The following is a 17866-nucleotide window of genomic DNA, read 5'->3' as shown; positions in this document are numbered from 1 at the left end:
GTTCAGACCAGAGACGATATAAATTCTATATAAAATGTAATTATTGAGCTGAATTCACGCCAAGACAGTGTAAAAAGTTTTACGCTAATTGACGCCGAAAATTCTTGAAGAATTACTTCAACACGTCGAATGACGGGAAAGCTAAAATTGATGTTCTCATTGCGGTGAGTAAGAAGTTGGCTGTCTTCTGGGTTGTTGAGCCGTGCAGACTCCTTATTGCCTCCATCATTGGGGCGATTATCGCCCTGATGATGGAGGCAGCAACTACCTATGAAATTTCGGTAAACTTCTACTAGACTGCAGTGGTATTTATATTCGCCGCTCTTAGAACCTCAGATCTCATAGTTTGAGTTATATTTGTAATAAAGTTTTGACTTTTCATTAACACTGATGCAATATTTTTACATTTTGCCTGCTCATTAATACGATACGAATCGAGCGAACTGGTGAATGAGTGAATCAGAGACTTATTAAATGAATTAATGAATAAATGAATAGGTAAGTGAGTTACTGAGTAACTACAGTCGAATGGGATAAACATTGACTTTTACTGTGCTCAATCAAGTGAAATCTTCACCCTCGAATTGCTTCAGGATAAAACACAACGCTTATATAAGTTTATATTAAAAGCAAAAACTGGGTCTAGAGTCTAAGAAGACTTCATCTTAGCTGTGATAGTGATGGAATGTGGCAAGGAGTGAACGTTTTAGAGAAATGTCGGTTGCTTTTAGGAAATATTTAGTCGCTTAAAAGAATTCATTACTCTTTCTGAGAAGTGAAATCAAGCTTGCGCATGACTGAAAAATCTACGAATAATCTCGGTGTTAATTACTTTGCATAATGGTGGCTCGTGTGCTATTTATTATATGTAGTTCTGTATTGAAATATCAAAGTGTAGGTACACATGAGAGGTAAGCATGGTAATTTCTGTACACTGTGATGATTTTTATTTACGTGGCAAGTACAATTATTTATTTTAATCAAACTTTAGATTTGTGATTAACATTATTTTATTATAACAACCATTCTGTCACTTATATAAAACCGAAGTCTAGTAAACTGAAGCAGTTCCGACGAATATTATGCCTAATTTATGTACTCGAATTAAATCATTTGTGAATAATTGTGTAAAATGAGTTATCGCTTTGCTTATTCTGGCAAAGTAAGGCCTTTATGGTTAAAGAATATGTTTAAAACAAAACCAAAAATAAAAGAGATTGTTTTATGCAGTTGTGGTTCTGGCTAATGAAACATTATACTAAGTACTTTATATTTAACTTGGTTCAAATTAAACGTATTAAGGGAATTATTAGTTTACGGTATGTGACAGTCCAGTGTTTTAAGTAAATATATTGTATTGCATTTCTCTGTTGCTTTTTCCTGTACTTTAACGAAGTCGCCTTAGATAACTTTTCACACAATTGCTGCCTCTTCCTTCGTTGATGTTTCCTGCATTGCTTATGCGTTCAAAATTACTTAATCGTAGAGTACTGAAGCACAAACCATTCATTCTTACTACCTTCACTTTACGGAACTTTCTAGAAGTTACAGCAGTGCGTATCAGAAGCATGGCGACTGCATGGTTGAAGCTTTCCATTGCGGGCACAAACTGTGTTATTAGCTGAGACGAGGTCTGTATAGCAATTTGCAATAAGCAAATTGTGATCATTAAGCCTGCATGTTTATTACACGTGTATGTGGAGATCTCGGCCTGATATTGATTAGCCGCTTCGCCCCCCTGTACGCCCCTTTTGGGAGTCCGCCCCCGGCTGAATCTAGTTGCCTTTGAGGAGTCAGATGTACGAGACAGAATACCAACACCCAATGTGTGTGGTTTATTTATGGCCCCAGAGTAATCACTCTATAGCATCTGCACGGGGCCTTCATTCATAAGTAAGGTTCAGTAACAGCCTAAGGCTAGCAATGGCTTCGGTTTCGGAGAGGTGAACGGAGACTGGAATGGAGGTAATGAATGATTTGTTCTCTTCGTGTGGTGTTATGGTAGCGTATTGAAGAAGGTTACGCTTGGTTAGGTCTGAAGGTGGGTTAAGAAAACAGTAAACTGATCCAATAATGACAAATTTTGGTAAGTGGAGAAGGAAACGGGAAAAAGTATTGAAAAGGATGAAAAGAAAATACGTTTCGATAACGTGTATTAGATTGAACTGGACTAGGACAGGGTTGAAATGTACATTTTTGCTTTAGTGTTTTCAGTCTTTCGGCTCTGTTATTGGGATGTGATTTATAGAGAAGCCATGTGGTCATGATTTGTATTAGAAATTCCCTCTACTTTTAAACTGCGTTCTTAAATGCTGATAGCGTACTGAAATCTGTTTGCCATAGGCGTGGAACAAATAGGCTTTTATTGGATATATTTCGATACCGTATGTGTTCATAACACAAAAATATTCCTTCGTATTGGAGAATAAGAAGTTCAAGAAACTACGTGTGTATTAAATGTAAGTCAAATAAAAATGTAACTCTGTAGCTTCGTAACGAACAAAACATTTTCTCAGATCTTTAGGTTATTAAACTTCGTGCTACACTAAATGTTAACATTAGAGACGCTTCTTGTTTCCTTTTTGTTTCTACACTTCTGAGCCACCGAACCCAAACAAAATCGGACTGAATTCACAGTTAACCGAAAAGTCTAATAAATGAAAGGGGAGTGTAATATACATTGAGAAATGCTTTCTTTGAAAACTGGTTTTCGTAGTCTTTGAATTTTTATAATTACGAGCTAAATAGCTACTTACGACCAGCAATTTCCAAGAAATGCGTTTACAATAGCACTGCCTGCTTTAATTGAAATGTTCAAAGACAACTGAAGAGAGCAGAATTCTTCTTGAGATGCAGGCTGCACTGAATACAGGAAATAAACCTAACTTGTTTTGTTGTAGTCTGTCTTTTGTCTCTTGTCGAAGGGTCGTTATAAAGTTGCTCCGTGCAGAGTGAATAGAATTTGATGTGTACATACTAAGAAGGCTTACACGAATGAGAGACTCAAACAGTTCTGTGAATCAGACTTATTAGAGATACAATAGACCTGAAGTTGTAACTTTTGTTCGTGTATGAATACGCGTTTTACTTTATATTACGTCTCAATACGATACGCATGTTTCGGATATAATAAGTAGTCCTAAATTTATTATACCCTCTTTGATATTTATGTAAATACAAAGCCTCCTGCTGCCATGCCGCTCTATTAATTTGGTCAGAGTTAAACTTAATCTCCCGTCCTGCTAGATTAACCTCGTTAATTTTGGACGTGCAGTTCGAATGAACGGGACTGAAGGCCGCCTTCATGACATTTCCATTCGGATTCGTGTAGTGAGATGCAGATATCAGCATTGGTCCTCGCGCGGGATATGCGCATATATCAATTGTTCAGCACAAAATGGCGTGTTCTTAGGTGACGGCTTCCATGTGCCGAGGGCAGATGAGAATGTATGGAATAAGAAGTCGCCGATAGGTGGGTGACAGACGGTTTTCCTAATTAGGGGTGGGGCAAGGAGATAATATCTCATTACAAATGCCACCATGTTACGAAATGTTACATAGAGCCTCATTCATTGGCTCTTGTGAACACGACGTAAAAGACAGGGAGTTTTTGACTAGCTGAAGGACTATCAGCTTCTTTAAAACTATTCTGCCCCATGAAATTAGTCCAGGCCGACTTGTTTACCAAAGTTTTAAGATTTTCAGGATAAGTTTCGCTTTTCTAACGTGTATAGACAACATTATTTAAATTTATGTGTATTTAGGCCTAACATACAAACTAATTTTTCTGCGTAAGTTAAAACTCACTGTACCGGCCGGTAAAGTAAATTACGATATGTCTAATTTCAGTAATGATTTTGAATGTTAAATTAGACGAATTATGAAGGAAGTGTCGAACATAGTTAGTCACATCTACATAAGTAGAATGGATAAATTAATTTTTAAAATGAGAGGAGATTTTGTGTTGGGTCAGATTATATCCTGTATTCTTGTCGCCTTTACACAAATGTGACTTGTAACAGAAAAAAACTGCCACTTTTCTTCCTAAATTTTAGTGTTAGCGTTCAGAATTAGTTCCTCATAAAATTTCAAAGCTGTACAGATGTCTTATAGCTAACATGTATATCTGTTGGTGATGGTGACAGGCTGTGTTTATTTCTTCACCACATATTTTGCAAGCAATGCATCAAATTCGGCTCTGACATTTTAGGTTTTCACGGGTGTGGAGTAGAGATTATAGTCTTGTGGGCTCTTACGTAATGTAATCTTTTAGGTGGTTACTGATTTTCCTCAGAAGCGTTACCACCTACAAGGCTACAGATTGCCACCTTGGTATAATGATTATCCTAATGGCGTAGTAGTCTCTTTAGATGTTCCACGGATGGATTCCGACCGCCTCAAAAAAAAATCCGAATCGTAGTGCTCATAAAATGTACCTCAGACAGTGGGTAAAAGTCAACATAATGTTGGTACTTAACAGACTGCTATTTGTTTTACGCGAAATAAGCCATAGTTGTTTAAAATATACATTGTTCAGAGAAATTGTACTGATTTTTACGTAATTTGTTGAATCCACTACTCGCACACATAGCTTTTTGGTTAAATGTTATCCAAATATGTAAATATAAACAGATATTATGCATATTTACCTGTGGAATTTTGTTTAATTTCTACGCAGTCACAGACATGTATTGATTTATATTTATTATTGACGTATTTTTTTGTAAGTCGTTTGCAGTTTTGGAAAATACTCGCAAGTGCACATTTAGGTTATAATGAGATGAGTAGACATCGAGGATCTCGGCGGTTTCTATACGTGCTTAACTACCATCCAATTAAGGAAACTTTCCTGGTGCTGGATTCATTATCGTGCGCTTTGATCAACAGCGAATATTAATTATAACCACAGTATTAAGAGTTGCAAGTACGCCAAAACGAAGACAAACATGATTATATGTTCGCTGGTTTAATCCACCCAGACCTCTTTATACTTATTATGTTTTAGGTAAACCCTATGTAGCTAGCATGGAGAAAATAAACATATAAAGTGTAATTCGACAAGATTTTGGTATGAAAATAGAGAATTGTACATGGCATAGACATTTACAAGCCTTTAAATAATGAAAATGTTTAACTTTTAAATTTGACAGCCGCTAATATTCAAGACGTTTGCCCAAATAATCGATCATAAATTTTTAAAAGAATAACAGATAAATAGGTCAACATTAAAAACAAACATTCGTTTTGGATAATAGTTAGGGGCAACATTATGACATAGTAACGTAAACTACTGAAGAATGCAGCGTATTTTCTTAGTATAGACATAAATTAGCAGAGACTCCAGTTGGCTTTTTTTCCAGTGATGCTCCTACTGTGCTGTAATGGCGTTTTCATGTAGTGTTCCTAATCGTTCGAGTGATGTGGAAGCGGGCTTGTCCGTGGTATATGGACAGACAACGCAGAGGAAATCAGCCAGAGTATTCCGAAAGTGGACTGAACAGATTGGACACTCGGTTAGAGCTCTTTACGGCGTCGCCTACAGACAGACAGACAGGCAGGCCAATAGGCCTACTTTTATACTACTGGCAGAATAATGCAATTTATGTATGTCTCTTGTAATGTAACGAGACGGAATGATGGTCTTCTTCTCAAGGACCCGTTCCGAGACTCAAAGCTGTTCTGTCCATCTGCGCTTTTGTCTTCCAGCGTGGCCCTCTCTCTGTTGGTCTATAATGATATGCTGTCTTGGGACATCTTGTGCTGTCCATTCTCAGTAGATCGAATTTCTGTTGTGGTTTGTATCTTTCAATATTGTGAGATTTCAGGTTTTCACTGCTGCGAGTATTAGTATGGATGCTGTCTGGGAAATTGTGCCATAGAGGTTAACTGACGTTTCAGAGGTCCGTATTGCCTTCATCATCAGGGCGATGCTGGAATCAACGTGCGTTTCTAAAACATCAGTATACTTCTGCGACTACACGACACAATATCCCAGAAGGTTGCCATCTTAATCCTTCAATAACTTTTACGATGCTGGTTTCCCCAAATTGTGTCATTATAATTCCATTTTTAACATGATCCTATTTTTAAAGTCCCGCAGTGTTGTAATAAATTTAATTTGTTCTACCTCAAGTATTATTTTTGCAAGGCAAATGTTTCAGATCTAAGCAGTAACATGGGTTGTGATGTAATTCTATCAAGTTTAAGTTGTGTTTTTTCGGAACATACATTTTAAAATGCATCCTCATGTTTCCACTTACTTTATTGAAACGAATAATTTTACCTTTTTGATGTTGGATATCTTATCACCAACATATGGGGATGTTTTTGTACCTTCTCAGTAATTTGATATTTTTGTTTCAATTTTTTATCTTAAAAATTTAACCCTTTCATTGCTACAGACTATAGATGGTCATAACACACTTACTGATGATTTTAAAAATAACGAGTCGTTGTAGATTGTCCGTTGTCTCATTTAGTAGAATATAAGCATACATCGTGATCGATTCTTTTGTATATGATATTCTTCCTTCTCCATTTACTGTCTTCCATCCCTTTACAATTTAATGTATGGAGATAATAATGGAGATGAAAACCAATATTCTCGCCTGAATTCTCTTCTTGTGTTTAATTTATTTGAACATTTAATCCAATTTAATTTTACTTTGGCTTCTCTATTTCTATACTAAACATTAATTTCCTTCATAAAATTTAAAGGTATCCCATAAAAGTTTTAATTTTCCAATAGTGTGCTTGGTGGATAATATCGATGCCTGTTTGTAGTCTGTTAAGCAGCACGGATGATAACAATTTTTAATTTTTCCTTTAATCGATAATTTGTCTTTGCGTGAATATCGGGTCTGTATATTTGTCAACATCTTTGTGGTTTAGACATAGTGCATATTAGAGTTAAACCTCTAGTCTTCATATTTTTGGTTTGGTCCTCTTTCTTATTCTTGTTTACTACTATTCTGGTGTTAATTCCTGTGGAATAATTTCATTTTTGATAATTTATGACATTAATGTGGTTTCAGTTTGTATGTACAGTAGGTCTGTAACTAATTTCGCTGTTTTACTTCCGGAACGTTCTGCACATTTACAATATCTTACAGTAAGTACAAACGAACGTGTGAAGGGAAAGGCAGGCTTCTTACATTCTTAACCTGGGAACTAGGTGGAGATGAGTTGCCAGCTTCCTCTCTGGTTATTTTACAACTAAGGAAAGAGCCCTTTATAGTACTTTGTTGGGAGGAACGTATTATAAAGTATTAATATTAAGCCTAATTTTAGGCGCGTTCATACATTGAGCGCCTATTAAAACCACTTTGTCCGTCCGTATGCATGTGAGAATTCGTGAACGGCTGATGAGATTTTTATGACACTCGATGTTCAGGAATTTTATTAAAATGTTTCGACGCATTCCAGGTTCGATTAAATCTGGCAGTAGTAGGTCTAACGACATTTTGCACGTAACCCGATAGCTGTTTTGGACGAAAGTGACGGTGAGAAATCGCCAACGGGTTATTCTCCTAACATTCACAAATGCCAAAGTTCAAATACTGGCGAATGCAAATTGTTGCGCTGGGAGCAATTTCCCAAATTATTGAATTGAAAGTTTCATTGTTTAAACAGGTCCGGAAAAGCAAAACATAAAACAGCGTCGTTCCAGTAAGTTGGATTGTCATGGCAGTGAAATTTAGGCTGAACATATGTGTATCTGACTCATTCTCCTTCCAGTGCGTCGTTACATTCCGCTGGTTGAAACGGTAATGAGGCATTGATCCATGTACGAAGGACCTACCGGGCTTGTGTAGTTTGATTCCGAGGACAAGTTGGTGCCTTTATAGTCCATTCCCCTCTCACACAGCCACGGCGACGGTGTAATGGGTTGAAGTTGTACACTTGGGAATAGCATATCTGCAGCTCGTCGCTTGCCTCAATGCAACGGTCGAACACACCCGACTACTTCAAAAGAAATGTCGTTGCAGCCACAGAAAGGTATAAATCTGAAGCACGCACTGTATACGCTAACAAGGAAGGGAGACTAATATGGAAGGCACATGCCCGATTAAATTTGCTTGAAAAATGTTGCTTTGATGTGCTGGACTGAGTCTGAAATCGTATGGTTCCAGGAATAAATAAATTGCGGTTGTATTTCTCTTTTGGCCGGCTCAAAAATACTGAATGAAACGTTTTACATCTTTATTCCGATAAAGGAAGGGACTGCTAGTGATTCCTAGGCGTAGATGTGATGATTTCTGGGTTGTTGCGTCGTGTAGTATTGTCGATATTTACCAACGTTTCGGAGGTCACACTGCCTCCTTCATCAGGGCGATGGATTTGAAGATTTCTGTCTTCTGGGTTGTTGCGTCGTGTAGTGTGGTAGATGTTTACCAACGTTTCAGAGGTAATACTGCCTCCATCAGGTAAACATCTACCAGACTACACATCGCAAAACCCAGAAGACAGAAATCTTCATACTCACCGCTGTGAAAACCTCAAATCTTACAATGAGGTTTGAAGTTCTCACGAGTATAAATATGCCTTCTAAATCGTCAGTAATCTTCTACCAGATCATTTAACAAAGCTAACGATTATCCTGAAAATAAGGAATATCTGTTGCAGTGGACCATCAGAAGGTCAGATAATTTACGGTCGCCCTGGTACCTTGGCAACTGTTGCTGTTGTTCGCCGTTCCGTCCGGCGATCCGGTGAAATATGGCTTGGCTGTGGGGAAGCTCCTGGAAGTAGTCGGTCCCAGTACAGCAGGATATAAAACTGTCTCCAGGAGAGGGTCACAGCTACTCCAGCCTATTAGCTTTAGGACTTTTGTTAATATATCTTGCTGCAGCTGAGCGTTGTTTATATGGCAAAGCATTAGAGTTGGGAAGGCCTGTGCGTCTTTGCGATTTGCTGTGTGATACACTGACCGTTATCAATCACACTCCTCTCTTAACTTTCTTTTTTCGGGCATTTTCTCTTCTTTCTTTAGTTTTCCCCTAAGTATTTTGATGCGTCACACACACACACACACACACACAGAGGCGCAGTTACGGTGGAAATGTCTGCGCTCTAGCATTTTTTCTCTTCTGTGAGAAGGCAGAAATAGGGTTGTTTTTACGCCAAGGGTCAACAATTAATACCATTCACAAGTGTCTTTAATTCAAACTACTTTATGTTGACTATTGTTATGTTTCCAAAAAATTGTTATAATTAGTTGTCCTCCTCATTTAATTATTTATTGTTTGACGAAAGACTCTCGGGTTACAAGCCGCGGCAAGTGGCAGAATGGTGAAGAAACCATATCTTCTGCCAACATTTCGAGAGCAATCTCTGTTTTCATCCTCAGGGCTGCTGCGTAGCAAATCTGATCCTTTGTAGCGCGATCGCCGATTGGAACTGGCGTTGCCTGAGGCCCGTCCGTTCCTTTGTTTTGCGCTGACCAATTTATTTTTTGATTTTATGAACGAAGCTGTACTAAGATATCTTGCTATGAATATCGTAACTCTTTATAAGGAAGGATTAAGTACACGAATTGCATTTTTCAGTTGAATGACATATAATTCCAGCCACGAAGTCTATTGTAGAGTTTCGTTTCCCTCACTAAGTAAACAGCGATTATTATCCTGTGTCCCGTTAGGTGGCTTATTTGTATAGAAGGTTTGATGTGTTTTTGGAGGTAAGAACCGGTTGATTAAGTATAATTTGTATCACTTTCCTTCAGTATGAAATCCGCTCTACATAACTAATTTATATTTACGTAAGCCTTCTTTGACTTTGTAGCATGCCGTTGTGTTCATCTTAGGATACTAATTTGTACGGAATGTATTGTATTAATATACTTTTTATTGAGGCCGTATATAAATATAGACTTGTTTATTGGTCATCGCTGTTTATAAACGTGGACTTACATAAGCTGTAGATGCAAATAACACAGGTCTACTTAAACAAACTTAAGTGAATATGAACATATATTAAATATGTCTTAGGCCGAGTGCGTCTACGTGTAGGATTTCACCCTTGTTCCGGAGGGTACCAGTTCGAACCACTGTCGAGACAGATCTGACAGGTTCCACATACTTCTTCATGGTTCCTCCGCGACAAGGTCGGAATAGTGATCGACTACACTTCACCAATTCTCCCGCCCACATCAAGCGAATAGCCATTTATTATCCTTACATGTTCCATATGATAGTATCAAGGAAAGACAATAGTATCAAAATGTTCATTATAGTTGTAAGGCTTCTGAGTTGAGTTATTATAAAATTTGATTTTGAATATGTTGCCTCTTAATAAGCCCACGTAAATGGTCTCTCGCTCAAAGGGGATGTTGTAGATTTGTAGATATTTAGAAAAAGTGCTATTGAGACTGTTTATAACAAATAAAGATTTGGAAATAAGAGAAAACAGTGGTCAAAATTTGAAGCTTTCTGACTGTGATGCTCTACAATGTGTACAAATTTTCTTTTGGACCTCGTCCTTCGTATGAATTATGCATATAATCATAACGTTTTGAAACGTGGTTCTGGTATCGTCATTAGGTAAAAATGAGAGAAAAGGAAAATACTTCTCTGTTGGGTCCCTGGTTGAACTAGCCTCACACCCGGACCTCGTCCAGGCCAAGAAGCAAAATGCATAGGAAGTGCGGATTTATCTCTCGAAGTGTCTTTGAGGACGCCGCCCTAATAGAGCATTGTAGTTCAAACCCTTCGAAGTGGAGCCCCGTCTAAGTAATATTTAATAATTCAGTACGTCCCTCAAAGAAAACACGCACTTCACAATTAGATGATAAATCAAGATAAGTTGGTTGACGCTGTTAAGGAAATATGCACCATTCCCAATTAACAAAGCATGTAGTTCCCACTGGGCATTAAAGAGAATCTCATTTCTATAACGAATTATGGAAGACTGCTGAACGTCAAGCACGACGGACGGGCGTGGAACAATGAACTGAGCTGTGATCGAGCTTTTCAATATACTGTGTTTTTACAATCGTAAAATTATGCGCTGATGTTAATGCAGGGGCCCAATACCTTGCAGGTGTGGCTCAGAGTTTGATTTATAGTTTTGACCTGTAACGAGCAGTGTAACAGGTCCATGTGGCGTGTAGTGATGGACCATGAATCGGCGGATGCTGTGGAACTATGATACTGAACCGATTTTAAACTCATATTCACAGGGGAACACGTCAACGTCTGCTCTGTGATGATGATGTTAATTTATTGGGCGAAAACATAAACAAAATACAGAGATGTGTTACGTGGTGATGAGGTAGTTGGTTAATGTTGAAATAAATGTAGCGGAAATTAAGTATATGCCCATGTCTCGGCACCAGACTGCAAATAATCATGATTGAAGGTAGCCAACAAATCCCTTTAAACAGTGGCAAAGTCAAATAATTTTGTTACTACAGTAACAAATTAGGTCATAAATAATAACAGTGTATCATAATAAAAATAATAATACAGTTGCATTGTTATAACTGGTACTACAAGACTGTTGGACGATGTTTTAAAATTAAAATTTTTCCCCCCACATATATAGTAGAACCTTCCCTTTTAAACTATACTTACGTAGTCAGATTATTATGAAATAAACATCTGTGTTGACCGCGGGAGGAAATCACCACCCGCAAATATCCGTGCAGGGTTGATGGGGCTGCCGACGGGTAGGGGGTTGGAATTCACTGATGTCCGTCGGGGCGCTGAGCGTCCCAACTCGACTCCAGTTCGCTCCGAGCCGTCGAACCAAGCGGGTCGAAAGAGCTGCTCGCGGTGTACGTAAAACGTCTGTTTGTACCTTCACTTGTGAACTTGAGCCAGGTGTGAATTAAAAGCGGTTGACGTGCATGTCCTGGTCTGGTCGCTTGGGAGCGCTGCGGTGCAAATATCACTTGTTTCTAGTTGAATGGTAGCCATAAAACACTTCAGCTTGTCAAAGAAACTTGACGCTGACGGCCGACTGACGTATATATTTGTTACACAGCAAGATACAAAATTACTGAAACGCCATAGACGAGATGTGTTTTACCATCAACTCGAGTCCTTGTTTCAAGACTTGTGGTAATTTTTGAACAGAATTTCTTTTCAAAACCAGCTGTTTCTTATTTTTGGCGCAGTGATACATGTGCTACATTTTACCAGAAAAACGACCTTGAATATAGCCATTTCTTTAGTGCAGACACGTGTCTCAACGGTGTTCTTTTTAGTAGCCGTGAGAAAGAAACGTTTTGCTTTGTTGAGTCATTCCTTAGTGAGGCGTATACAAAGGATTATAAATTAGTGCTATGTATCTGTATGGCTGCAGAAAATATAAATGAATTTGCTACCTTACTTGCAAATAATAGTGTGGAAGATTTCCACCCTGTGACCTTTTAATAATATACGGAGTGTGTGCGTTTTGTAGCGAATATCAGAAGGGACATACGGACTCTTTCAAAGCAGATTCCCACGTGGAATATTCTTCTAATCTTTAGCATTGCGGATGATATTTTAACGACATTGCTTTAAATTTAAATATTTATTTACTCAAGTGGGAACAGACTTTGTGTCAAGGAACAGTTGACGTTTGTCTAAGTGGTCATCCTCTTCAAATCCTTATGTTTTCCCTTAATTTAAATTAAATAAAAATGTGCGTATATAGCAGCTCTGCATTATTTATATCTTAATTACTTTTTTAATTAAACTATAAGTGTAATATTGTGTGAGTATTCATGTGGCTTCTACTCAGAAATAAATACTTGAAGTTCTTATCTAGTTAACGTGTTTAGAACAAAAGAACGGGTGAATGTTTTTGGTATCAACCTGTGAAAACCAATTAATGTGAAGTGAATTTGTTCTGCATCAGCAAACTTATCATAATCTGTTGTATGTGTTGTATACGTAACCAAGTAACTTATTTTCCTATCTGATATGATGACAGAAATTTGCTGTTTCTAATAATTGCGGGATATGCTTTGTATATCTTGTTGACAAAATAAGCGAAACGTTATAAAAACGTAGTACGAATTCAGTGTAATATTTACGTTAGTCAAGTGAAGATACTTTTAGAGGCAGAGTATTAATTCGAAAAAATTCCGCATTCCAGCTTCGTCGAAAAATAAACAAGACGTCCTCTTACATAATGACTTCATCATCGTTAACATCAGTGACATCATCATTTTCGTCATTGTCTACATTGGAAATAAACGGCAGTCACAGTGACACATGAGGAAGATCCAAAATGCTGTTTCTGCACTCGCTAGCGTTCTGTCTTCTTCTTCTTCTCCTCGTTCACGGTGAGTACATGAACTTAATTACAGCTTTACGTTCAATTTGAAGTAAGGGAGGAAGAGAAGTGCCTCTTCTTCTGTAACTGTTGTGAGTTGCTAGATGTGTTCTGCGCTAATAATGCAAGAAATTTAACATTGGTGGAGCCTGAAATTGGTAAGGCAGTATCCCGAAATATTTTCTGAAGTATAGGTCTTCCGTGAATGACTTAGCGGTAAGCACTGATTTATACGGTACTTTACTGGGTGGCGTACGAAGAATCTAGAATCTTTATTTTTTCGGATTCTGAAAAGAAGAAGGAACATGCGCAAAATTTAACAGCGATAACGACGTAGTGGCGCTTATGTAATTAATGTTTCGCTGCTTAAATAGGTTTTCCTCCCAACTTCGGGGTTGTCATGTCGTGTTGTCTTGTAGGAGTTTACCTACGTCTCAGATATGCTTGTTGCTTCCACCGTCAGGGTAATGATGGAGCCTAAAAGCTCCTCTGAAACGCCGATAAACTTTCAAAATATGAAATTGATTCTCAATGAAATTTGAAAATTACAATTTCGACTCCTTCAAGGGATGCCTTCGTTTCGAAAACATGTATTTCATATATTTTTTATTTTTATATGTTTGTTTTCGTGACTTTAAAATTTACCTTAGACTGGCTTTTAGATGGTCTTCTGTTATATATTTAGAAAGATTCAGGGTTGAAAATAAGGAACAAATTAAATGTACTTACAAGTTTAATACTCTGTTCTTAGAACACATTTAAAATCGTTCAGTCGTATCATAATTACTGCGTTACTATTGATAGAGCCGATGTGTAGTTGCAAACAATTTTCTCTTGGCTAATATTTTCGTGCATTGTTTGTTTCAAAAATATTTCTATATTGCGAGCCATGTGGACTTAATGTTTAGTTTTAAATGACGATGTTTATTTGATCTTAAATCGTTACATAAACACCAGATCTATTATGTGTCATACAATCATTTAAGGAACTTTGTTCTTTGTTTTCAAATTTACTGACACATTATTCACAGTGTCTGTAGTTTAATAGGTGGTTAAATACCGATAGAATTTTCTGACCATTTTAAATACAGTATTCGTAATAAGTGTAACATCAGTCTGTTTATGCTCACTTTGACTGTGTACAATTCAAACCCGCTTTAACGCGTCATGTGAAAGGGGGGGGGACGATGTTCTAAGGAACAGCCTGACCGGAACCTCGACCCTGCCGTCGCCATCAGCCTCTGTGTGTGTCTCACTGTCAGCGTTGCTTTGTTAACGACGTGACGCCAGTGCCGCTATATCCAAAGGTCAAAGTGGGCTGCTGCCATGGTTCCCTGATTTTAGTGTCTTCACACCCCACGATAATTTTAAAAGTAATGGACATTTGAGCTTGTACGTTCGAGTCACATATCCGGGCAGTGGACACACAAAGAAGTATGAAGAATTTTTGCGCTGTTACGTTTGGTGTTTCATACTTTTGGTTTTAATATATAAACGCCCTGAAATTATATTTTAAACGAAGATAATTTTATATTACGTGTTTGTAGTAATTTCTTATTCTTTTCAGTTTTCCTTTAAAAAACTGAAAATTTCTGGTCTCGTATTTTAAGAGAATTTTTCAAAAGAAAAGTAATGGGAAGGGGGCTAAGGTACTTTTGCCAGAATCCATCATTAGCATGGCCCTGCTTGGGTTGAAGCATTATTCTTTTTTTTTTTTGACTGTGGTTTAAAAGTTATGGTTGTTGAGAGTTTGACTCCGGGAAGGCGAAGGTAATTGTTGACAACTTCGTAACGGATCTGAGTTCCTGCCTCTGGATGCTGTACGCGAACGAATAGCCGAATTGATTGCTCGCCTCTCTTTAGAGCCGATGTCGAGGTTTTGTGCCGCTCTATGTCCCTTTATGCCTTCACGTCACGATAGACGTTTTTAAGTTACATAATATCCGATTAGTGACGTCATAAGACGATGCCCTGCGCGTTATGCTGCTTCAAGTGGGGGTTGTATTTCTTTTCGATTAGTGAAACTCCGTGTGGTGGCTAAAATTATTGGTTTTCTTGGTAACACAGCTGAGTGATAATTACAATTTGTCCAAAATTCAATATTTCACGTAGGTGATGCAGAAAATGTCGTTATAAAATAGAACACGCGAAGATGTAACGGTTTATTTATATCTTCGCTTCTCTTGACATTTCAGATTGAAATGTTTCTAGAGTTTAGCTGCAGAAATATTTTGTTAGGAAAGTTCCTGTAAAAGTTATCAATGAGGAAATCTTGTCTGGAAAAAAATACGCTTCTAAACAAGATAAATCTCTTCCGCATTAGTCAGGAGACGAGGTGCCGTGCCTTAAATTTTTCTACATCTACGTATGCCTGAAAGATTCTTTTATGAAGACTGAACATTTGAAATATGAAATGCGTTGACTGTGTCTTTCAACTTGTGAGGCACCATAAGTTCAGTCTACCTGAATTCAAACCGTAAGTTTCTTAACTAATTCCCTTTAACTGATTAACGAAAATCGTTCTCTTTCAGGTAAGTGCGTAAAAACAGAGCCTAGGTGACGACAGATTATGCAGGAACAGAATTTGTAGCACTGTGATACCACTAACTATTAAAAAAAATGGTTCCGTTAAATCATCATATCACACTGTGGAAGTTCTGGTACTACCAGAAATATCCATTTTGAATTTTTTTTTCACATTACATTTTACAAACAGGATGTTGGGTGTGTTTTATGAGCTCAATAAGCAATACATGTTTAATACGGGCACTCATGTGTAATATGAAAAGCCGTTGCAAAACACTTTGCAATCTGAATATTGCGATTGAGTCTACCTATTTGGGGCATTGTACAATAGTCGGGACGAATCTGTCCGTTCCACGACAGAAATCGAAGTCAAGGGAATCAGAGAGGTTGAAATGGGTAGCAGATAAGGAAGGATATACCGTGTATATTATAAAGATAATTTCCTAGTAGAAGTGTTTTGCAGCTCGCTTTCTCATTTATGTGTTCTTAATATCTTTTGATTACATGGTGTATGCATTTTTACTTCTCCCCACAAGTTGGTGAGACGCACGGTTTTGTCCTGGCTATTGTACCACAGTGGTAGCTAGGCCTAAAGTACAACGAACCGCAATTTTTATACAATATCATAGACCCTTTATTGAGGCACATTTTGGACTTTCCTTTCGCAGCACAGCTTTAAAGTATGGTTAGACTTATATTATTGCGTTCCGGCCGGATTCTACATGACCGACATGTCTATTTCTATCAGGACAATGGTGGAAAGTGTATTTGTTGTTCGATTGTTACTATTTCTGTGTGAATTTTTTGTGAGATCTCTTTGTATTTCTGTATTGATTTGAGTAAAACTTAATGTACTAGGTCTTGTCTAATCAGTGTTAAATTGTTGTTCGCTGGCTTTAGGGATCTCCAGTTACTCTTTTGTATCTAATATAATTCATTCCAATGGTTTCTTTTTAACGTCAACGTTTTCACACCTCCGTACATAGGCTTATCTTCGACACTGTTGTTTCTTTATGCAACTAACAATTTCTTGCACTTGTTTTATCCGCCAGCCGTCGTACACCTGTGCCCTAGGATAGTCCCTTTATCAACATTTCGACAGGACGAGTGCTTTAGGAAATATCTGGGGGTTTAAAATTCTGAAAACTTCCGTTTTCCAAGTAGCCCCACGTTCATTAATCTTCTCATTCCCCTCCGTATGATGCGAACAATGTTCACGCTCCTTCAGCTAACTCTGACTTTTGACAAACGCAGAGAAGTAGAATGTCGTATCACCGAACAAGAAATAACCTTCTTGGAGCTATGTAGGAATATATTGTTCGTGGATTTTAATATTATCCTTCCATGTGTTCAAAAATTACGTGAATTAAGTACTATGATCATGCATCTAATCACTTCTGTCTTATGCCAATTTGTTCAGTCGCCATCTACACTAAGGAACTTTGTTGTTTGATTCGGCATCTATAAATTTCCTGCGAATTAATAATTCAGGTATTCACCATATTCTTTACGGAATATATGAACGGTAATTTTTCTTGGCTTACCTCTGAACGTTTATTTTACATTTCCTTGATTCCACTTGGCACGTTTTGCTAATCCGAACCGCATCCAGCAAAGTAAATGAAAAGCGATGCTAAGAGAAATTGCAGTGATAAATAACTTGTATTTTACGTACCATTACTAAAATGAGAGAGCCCATTGTTCAGTTGGAAGAATGGGTATAAATCCTAATAATTTTAATGTTAGAAGCTGTTTATAATGGTTGTCACTGGATTCCTCAAATCTTTCATTAGGTTTCTAAGAAATTAAAATGCATGTTACCCTTCTCAATCCAAATTAATATTATAGTTATTATAATTACAGGATTTATTCGACTTAGAATGTGTTTCAGTAGATTTATTATGTAATAGTTATAGTGGATATTGAACGACTATTTAAATAGACTTAAATATACTCCAGTAGCAGTACGTTATGTGGGTTAATTATATCTCAGTTTTTTTAAAAATTTCGTCTCGATCCCCTTGAACGGTTTACATTAAAGAGAAAAAAATCTAATACTCAGTCTTGAGCAATT

General features: G+C 37.5%; 1 protein-coding gene across 6 annotated transcripts in view; it reads left to right on the top strand.

The window, feature by feature from the left end:
• LOC110836951 (defective proboscis extension response 8) overlaps positions 1-17866 on the top strand; it is a 468836-nt gene that overhangs the window by 179986 nt on the left and 270984 nt on the right. For 4 of the 6 annotated variants that reach the window (XM_022078722.2, XM_087340061.1, XM_087340060.1 and 1 more), the window contains one exon: positions 13087-13276. In XM_022078722.2, the coding sequence (XP_021934414.1) occupies positions 13222-13276 (55 nt within the window). In that variant the 5' untranslated portion in view covers positions 13087-13221. Of the gene's footprint in view, positions 1-11742; positions 13277-17866 lie in introns of those variants that run through there. The other 2 variants (XM_022078731.2, XM_022078706.2) reach the window with 2 other exon arrangements.

This window comes from Zootermopsis nevadensis, unplaced genomic scaffold (genome assembly GCF_977971745.1).
Source record: "Zootermopsis nevadensis isolate Lab colony 2312 unplaced genomic scaffold, Znev_1.0 Znev_ptg000061l, whole genome shotgun sequence".
Classification (NCBI taxonomy): Eukaryota; Metazoa; Arthropoda; class Insecta; order Blattodea; family Termopsidae; genus Zootermopsis; species Zootermopsis nevadensis.
This window is presented reverse-complemented; position numbering and strand designations above follow the sequence as displayed.